Source organism: Talpa europaea (genome assembly GCF_964194135.1).
Source record: "Talpa europaea genome assembly, chromosome: 16".
Lineage (NCBI taxonomy): Eukaryota > Metazoa > Chordata > Mammalia > Eulipotyphla > Talpidae > Talpa > Talpa europaea.
The window spans coordinates 42,421,110-42,429,189 of record NC_140084.1 but is presented as its reverse complement, the minus strand read 5'-3'; the positions used below and the strand labels follow the sequence as shown (position 1 = coordinate 42,429,189).

General features: G+C 54.6%; 1 protein-coding gene across 2 annotated transcripts; it reads left to right on the top strand.

Annotated features, from left to right (window-relative positions):
- Positions 1–2,338: 2,338 nt before the first annotated feature.
- On the top strand, positions 2,339–7,449 carry LOC311186623 (cytochrome P450 2A13; the record flags this gene model as incomplete). 2 transcript variants are annotated; one of them, XM_084257733.1, is made up of 9 exons in its annotated part: positions 2,339–2,558; positions 2,829–2,991; positions 3,751–3,900; positions 4,082–4,242; positions 4,947–5,123; positions 5,387–5,528; positions 5,982–6,169; positions 6,625–6,766; positions 7,268–7,449. In XM_084257733.1, the coding sequence occupies exons 1-9, from the start codon at positions 2,379–2,381 to the stop codon at positions 7,447–7,449; spliced, it is 1,485 nt and encodes a 494-aa protein (XP_084113859.1). In that variant the 5' UTR covers positions 2,339–2,378. The 2 variants fall into 2 exon arrangements, with proteins under 2 accessions (XP_084113859.1, XP_084113860.1); XM_084257734.1 differs by lacking the exon at positions 2,829–2,991 and having other exon boundaries at positions 3,741–3,900.
- Positions 7,450–8,080: the final 631 nt, after the last annotated feature.

Here is an 8,080-nt window from a genome sequence, read left to right as displayed (position 1 = left end):
CACTGCTCCCCTCAGCAGTGTGCTTTGGTCCTTCTGCCTGCTCTGCTCCCCGCTCTGGCTCTGGTGAATTCTCTCACCCTTCCACGCTTCTGACTGTGCCCAGTGCTTGTATAAATAAATAAATATTAAAAAAAAAAAGTTTGGTGGCAGGTGAGTGAAGCATGTGCACGTATAGAGGTGGGAAGTGTACCCCAAAGTCACAGAGATGTAAACAACTAACAAATTAATAAAATTTGAGCAAGAAGAAAAAAGTTCCCCCATCTCTACCCCCTGCTTGACTAGGAGCAAGGGAGAAGAGGAGGTAACCCGGCTCGTGGCCAGCCCAGGTGCAGGCTGCTGATGGGGATTAGCGGAGTTGATACCTCCATACCTGCCAGACCTGTGCTAATCCTCCTTCCCTCCTCTTCCCCGTCTAAAACCAACAAACAACTTGCCTCTCTCTACCCTGGCCTCTGCTCTCTGTTCCCTCCACTTTGGACTCAGAGCTCTGCCGCCTGATGCAAGTCCCAGAGCACCAACCTCACCCACTGGCACTTGGCTAAGCTTAGAGGTGGCATGGGGCTGGATGGTCCATTGTTCAGAGCCTGCCCAGACCTGCACGGGGCCAATCTCAGCACCCACCCGGGGTACATGTCATAGCCTGCTAGGGCCAACCTCAGAGCTTACACCTGTCACCCTCATGCCCTCCTGAAGCCTAACTCAATGGCTATTTGGCTTGCTCTCACAGCTTCTTGGCAACAGAAGTGGTTCCATTAATGCTCTCCTGGTATCAATTTCAGTGCTAATTTGTTTTCAATCCTAGTGTCGACCATGAAGCAAGCTCAATGTCAATATGCCCCTCCCGCCACCCCAGAACTAGTTAATGTCACTCGCAGAACCTGCTGGCATAATCCCTGTATCCAAGGCTGATGCCAAGCTCAGCACCCCCTGTTGCAGGAGTCTCTACCTGCCCCCACAGTCAATGGAGGAAGAAGGGGAAAGAGTTCAAATCCCAGCTCCCTTTCCTACTACCTGTGCAACCGTGCATGAATGGCTGTACGGAGTCTTAGTCTGAACTGCACTGACCCACACCCTCACAGTTAGGGCTCACCACAGAGCAAGTGTCTTGATTATTACAGAACAATACCAGTGAGGAAGGAGAGCAGGCCACTTGTCTCTTCTCCACATCTCCACACAGCATCCATCTCTGTTCCCAAACCTCCCCTGCTCTAACTTCCCCGGCCGCTGGCAGCAGCTCTGACAAACCAGGAGTCACCCCTAAATGGGACTTGGCAACTTCAACTATCACTTTCTCATTCTAGATGCCGTTTTCCACCTGTGGGGAATCCCCATCCCGGAAAGAGGGGGTCAGAGCACAGCCACTCTGTTTACTGTCCACACTGTCCACCCTGCCCACTCTGTTTGCTGTCCTCAGTATCCCCACAAGAAACACAGGAAACATTCACAGTTACAGTAGTAATGGTAAGAATAACAAATAATAGAATGATCCAACCAACATATGAGCTTCCCAAAGGATCTAGGTGGGAAGCCAGTGGAACTCAGTTAATTATAACCCTTGAGCCAGTTGGCATTATTTGGTACCAGATTGGTGGTGGTTATCACTTCCCAAGTGCTGCTCAGGGCTTCTGCCACCTGAGACCACAAGTACCCCTCTCCTGTTACGTGGAAAGTTCCACTCAATGTTGCCCTGGACTTCCGCTCCTTGCCAAACCAGGGATGGCCTCTGAAGTGCCGAAAGGCCTCTGGCATCTGGCATCAAAAGGCAGCAGGTATTGATCCAACTCAAAAGCAGGTCACCTCCTGGCATTAGGCCTTCACTGCTTGATCCCTCACAGGACTCCCTGGACACTTCTCCTTCCAGGAACTAGGCAACAAGCACCCGGGGGGACTTTCTCACTCCAAGGCCCTCAAAGTCATTCCCTGGAATCTCCCCTTCTAAGGCCTTTAAGCCTACAGCCCTCCACAGCTAAAGACCCCCAAACCTGTAGCTCCCCATCCTGTCTCATTCCACTACCCTTAAATCCAGTTCTCTGAATCTTCTGAGACTCCAAATCAAAGGTCAGAGGTTCCTGTGTGCAAATAGTCCAAAATCTTCCCTTCTGCAATGTAACCACTGCCCCCGAGTCCAGAGCCCCGGGTGGCCCCTCCTCAGGGTCACAAATTCGGTCTTCAGCCCACTCCCCATCAATCTGCCCTAGGGGCCCCTCTTCCTCCCTTGTTGGCTGTGTCCCAAAGTAGGCAGGGAACCTGCTGTGGGTGTAGCTGGGAGGTGAAATGAGACAATTACATAATCAGGGCTGAAGTCCTCCCTTTCTCCCAGATAATATAAAGGCAGGCCCCCCGGCCATCGCCACCTGACCATCTCACTCAGCGCCACCATGCTGTCCTCAGGGCTGCTGCTGGTGGCTTTGCTGGCCTGCCTGACCATAATGGTCGTGATGTCCGTCTGGAAGCAGAGGAAGCTCTCGGGGAAGTTGCCCCCGGGGCCCACCCCACTGCCCTTCATCGGGAACTACCTGCAGTTGAACACCGAGCAGATGTACAACTCTCTCATGAAGGTGTCATGAGGCGGGGAGATGGGGGGCTGGGAGGACTGTCAGGAAGCTGGGACTTTATGGCAGGGCATCAATGAGACTGGACCAGGGTCTCAGGAAAGGGGAGTTTGGGGGCTCAGGTCAGAGTCCTAGCTAGGAAAGACCAGATTTTGGGATGTCCAATTCCTTGTCTGTCCAAACGGGGCAAGGGGGGATATACAGATGGGGATGCCTACTTCAAGGAGGCCTGGGAGCAGGGCCAGTGCAGAAACCCCTTCCGTTCACCTCCCTCAGATCAGTGAGCGTTATGGCCCAGTGTTCACCGTGCACCTGGGAACCCGGAGGATCGTGGTGCTGTGCGGCCATGACGCCGTGAAGGAGGCCCTGGTGGACCAGGCTGAGGAATTCAGCGGACGGGGAGAGCAGGCCACCTTCGATTGGCTCTTCAAAGGCTATGGTGAGGGACCCCAGCAGGCGAGTGTGGTCAGACCCACTAATGGCCTCAGTTTTTCCAGCCTTCTTTGGACTCGCTCCCTCTCAGGGCTGGCCCAGCCCTACTCTGGTCTCCTCTGTCCCCCTGCTCAGGGCCACCTCACCTGTGTCCTCCTACCTTGCCCAGGGTTTCTGCATACAGACTCTGGTCCCCCTGTACCTCCAGGAGCTCACCAGCTTCTGCTTTGGAATCCTGGTCCTCTATCTCTGTGTGACTTGGTGGCTTTTTCTCCTCCCCAGCTTCTGTGCTTCTCCATGTTTCTCCCTGCCTTGTCTTAGAAACAGGCATCATTTCTGCCTGGAAATCCCCAGAGCTCCACTCGCCACGTCTGATCTTTCCCTCTCTTCACACCTCTCTGTGTGCATCTGACCTGGCACTCCTGGTTCTGTTCTCCCAACTTCTCTCCCTCCCTAGCTCCCACTCTAGACACACCAAACTGCTCCTCCTCTCTCCTCCCTCCTTCCTGCTGGACTCATCTTTCTCTCTCCTCTCGCCTTCCCTACCTTTCTATCTCCTTCCCCCTAACTCTTCCAACCCCCTCATCTTCACCTCCTCTTCCCTCACCCTTCATCCCCATGCACGAGCCTTTCTCTCAGAACCCCTCTGACCCACACCCCCAGTCTCTGCTCACCTCCCTCCACATCCCTAAGTCGGCCTCCTGGGCGCCCTCCACGGTCCACGCTGCCCTTCCTGCCCTCAATGCTGCTGCCCCGCTGCCCACAGGCGTGGCATTCAGCAATGGCGAACGTGCCAAGCAGCTGAGGCGCTTCTCCATCACTACACTGCGGGACTTTGGCCTGGGCAAGCGCGGCATCGAGGAACGCATCCAGGAGGAAGCTGGCTACCTCATCGAGGGTCTCCGGGACACAAAAGGTGAGCAGGGGGCCCAGGACTTGGAGGAGGAAAATGCCCTGAGCAAGCGTGCACTGGGGAGGTACAAGCGTGCAGGGGAGACACCCGGTGCTGGGGAGGCTGGTTAGTCCCTTGGGTGCTCTCCAGCAGTTCCCCGACCCACATCAGACCCACATCCCTGTCTCTCCCGGACCAACTGCAGGCGCCTTCATCGATCCCACCTTCTTCCTGAGCCGAACTGTCTCCAATGTCATCAGCTCCATTGTCTTCGGGGACCGCTTCGACTATGAGGACAAAGAGTTCCTGTCATTGCTGCGTATGATGTTGGGAAGCTTCCAGTTCACAGCAACCTCCACCGGGCAGGTAACCCATGCCAGCCTGAGGCTCTACCATGCCCAGGCCACAACCTTCCAGCACCCCTGCAAGGGGAGCCAAGTGTCCCAGATCCCCACCCTGCTCCAGTCAGGGTTCCTACAAAGCAGCCCCCATTGCAGATGCCAATACCTGGTCTCCTAGGACACCTGGATGGCTCAGCAGGTGCCTTCACTGCCTCCCCCACAAGCAAAATCAGAATCTGAAAGCACCGCCCCTGTCTACAAGCAACCTAGAGTTCCTGTCCCACTCACCTTAATATCTAACAGGTGCTCTCTGTTACATTTCTCACCTGAATTCCTTAACATCTAAGCAGGTGACCTTCCTGAATATGTGAACACCTGGTGCTACAACATCCATCCCACCAAAATTATTAAATAGCTACACAGACATCTCACACCAGTCCCTGGACTAAGTGAACAAATGCCCCTCCCCCGCCCCCTTAAACACCTGGACATCTGGACAGTACCCCTGCCAAGACCCCCAAGCACACACACACCTAGATAGATGTTCTCCAAACACCCAAATAAGTGTCCCAAGCCCATTTTAACCCTACAGAGGTGCCCTTAGGAACTCCATTCGTATATGACAGATTTTGCCCCCATTTGAACAAAGGACCACCAGCTTCACTTCAATAACTGAACCACTTTACACAGCCCCCCAATCCAGATCCCCCCTCCTCTCTCCACCCCCAGCTCTATGAGATGTTCTCCTCCGTGATGAAGCACCTGCCAGGGCCCCAGCAACAGGCCTTTAAGGAGCTGCAGGGGCTGGAGGACTTCATAGCCAAGAAGGTGGAGCGCAACCTGCGCACGCTGGACCCCAACTCCCCGCGGGACTTCATCGACTCCTTCCTCATCCGCATGAAGGAGGTACACCCCAGGGCAAGAGCCTGCTGGGAGGGCCAAGCCAGGCAGGGGGCACAAACAACGACATCAAAAAAATGACAAACTGACAAGAAAGGGACAAATACTCAGCATTGCAAAGAGTGTGGGAAGAGCACTTTGGTCAGAGCCAGCAGCCTGGGCACTGGCTGTGGGCTGGATCAAGACGGGGGTGGAGGGGGGCCCAAGAAAACTCCAGAAGTCCATGAGAGCATGGGGAGTGATATGACTGAAGCCATGTCTCCCTGCAGGAAGAGAAGAACCCCAACACCGAGTTCTTTATGAAGAACCTGGTGCTGACCACCCTGAACCTCTTCTTCGCGGGCACCGAGACTGTCAGCACCACCCTCCGCTACGGCTTCCTGCTGCTTATGAAGCATCCAGATGTGGAGGGTAAGGCTGGGGAGGAAGGCAAGGAAGTGGGGGCCACAGACCCAAGTTTGCTGAGTCCACTGCAATGACCACCCACCCCCACGCCTCTCCCGAGCCCTGGAGCCTCCCACCTGTCCTGCTAGCCAGAGATGGGTAAAGTCCAGCTGACAGGCAACAGCCCGAGCTCACTGGCTGTTCAATATTGACAATATCTGAAGGGACTGACAAACAGCTCCTGTTCAGGGCCCATCCAGTGCCCACTCTGCCCTCATGGTGACCGCCCCCCACACACACCTCCCAGATTCAGGCATGGCCAAGAGAAAAGGAACCCGAGCCCACCATGCACATGACCAAACGTTGCTTTCAACGTCACGCACAGATCATGCATGCCATGACCAGGGTGTACATATCTGGATTATCCTGTCTACCCTGAGGACTCCTAGTTACCTAAACACACTCTGTCCCCTCCCCCAGCCAAGATCCATGAGGAGATTGACAGGGTGATTGGCAAGAACCGTCAGCCCAAGTATGAGGACCGAGCCAAGATGCCCTACACGGAGGCAGTGATCCATGAGATCCAAAGATTTGGTGATATGATCCCCATGGGCCTGGCTCGCAGAGTCACCAAGGACACCAAGTTCCGGGACTTCATCCTCCCCAAGGTGCTGCCCCACCCAGCCCAGAGGGACCTCCCACCTGCCCCTGTGACCAGACCCCCTTCCCCTCAGAAATTTCCCAGGTCCTGTCCTACCCCCCTCAAACTAAGACTTCCCCAACCATCATGTCCCTTCAGCCTTGCTGCTCACAGCCCCTTGAATATGTATCGCCCCAGTTCCCCCCAAACATCCTGTCTTGGGGAAATGAACCCTCATGTCCCCCCAGGGTCCCAGCTTCTGACACATGAACTACATATCCTGGGAGACACAGGACCCAAACTTCCCGTCTCAGGGACATGAATGTTATGGCCCTCAAAACTCCTCCCTCGCAGCCCCCCAACTCCCATGCCTCCCATTTCTCTTCATCATTCACATTCCCCACAGCCCTCCCGTGTTTTCAGCACACACATTCCCCACTCCACCTTATCAGAGCTCTTCCTCCTCCTTCCCCTCCCCACCAGGGCACAGAAGTGTTCCCTATGCTGGGTTCCGTGCTGAGGGACCCCAAGTTCTTCTGCAAACCCCGGGAGTTCTACCCCCAACACTTCCTGGATGAGCGGGGGCAGTTTAAGAAGAGTGATGCTTTCGTGCCCTTCTCCATCGGTAAGACCCCTCAGCAGCTGCCCTGGCTCCTCTCACCACAGGGCCTCCTCCTCCCGGACCCCTTCTCTGAGGGGTACCCTGCTATGTTCCTCCAACTTGGAAGTCCCTCTTACTATCTACCTTGAAGCCATCCTGCTGCAGCCCCCATAACACCAAATACTGAGTCACAGGATAGGTGAGGGGCAGTACCCATTTCCAAGGGTACTGCCAAGGTCACTGAAAGTCTTCAGATCCTTAAGATGGAGAGGACAGCACAGCAGCCACATTTTAATGTGTGTTGAGGGGGAGGAGGAAATGCGGGATTTAAAGTTCCACTACTACATCCTCATGACTCACCCCCACCTCCTGTGCATGGGAACGGAGGCTCAGAATGCATTCTCTGAAAGCCTCTCAGCCGGATACTCCAGTCCCTCCTGCCTGAGAGGATGCAGCTAGATATGGGAGTGGGCCAGCTGCAGCGCCACAGGTCTCATCTCGGGCCCTCCTGCCTCTCCTCCTCAGGAAAGCGATACTGTTTCGGAGAAAGCCTGGCTAGAATGGAGCTCTTCCTCTACCTCACCACCATCTTGCAGAACTTCCGCTTCCAGTTCCCGCGGCCACCCCAGGACATCGACGTGTCCCCCAAACACGTGGGCTTTGCCACCATCCCAAGAACCTACACCATGAGCTTCCAGCCTCGCTAAAGGAGGGCTTTGCCCTGGCAGCACTGGTGGGAGGGGTCATGGGTGGGCTGTGTTTTGTGGGTGGTGTTAGTGGGAGGGCGGGGCTAAGCCTAGGCTGATTTGGGGAGGAAGGGGCAAGGTGCCTAAAACAGCAGGCTCTGTCTGTTCACCTTGCTGGAAAGGTCTCCTTCTGAACTGGGATGGGAGAAAGGGAAACTTTATAGTATACTGTGAAAGAAAAAGAGTAACAGATATATTTATTGAGCACGTACTTTGTGTCAGCCCTAAGCCAAAACGTTACTCGCCCACTCTGGTAATGCTCACAATCCTAGGCAGTTGTGTTCATGCACACTTTGCAGGGACAAAGCTGAGGCTCAGGAAGTGTAGTCTCTATCTGAAGTTCCCTCAGAACATAAGTGACTGCTGAGCAAAGATGGGAACACAGATTAGTGTAGAGAGGTCTTACATAATAAATCCTCAAAGGTAGCGCTTCCTCAAGTTAAAAAATAATTTCGGGCCTCCCCGGTGGTGCAAGGGGTTAAGTCTCAGCACTAAGAAACTATCTGCACTGGGAGCTGACCCACATGGCTCAGCAGACCTAGTCTGTCTCCCTGCTGCTCCCCTCAGCAGTGTATTCCAGTAGATCCACCTG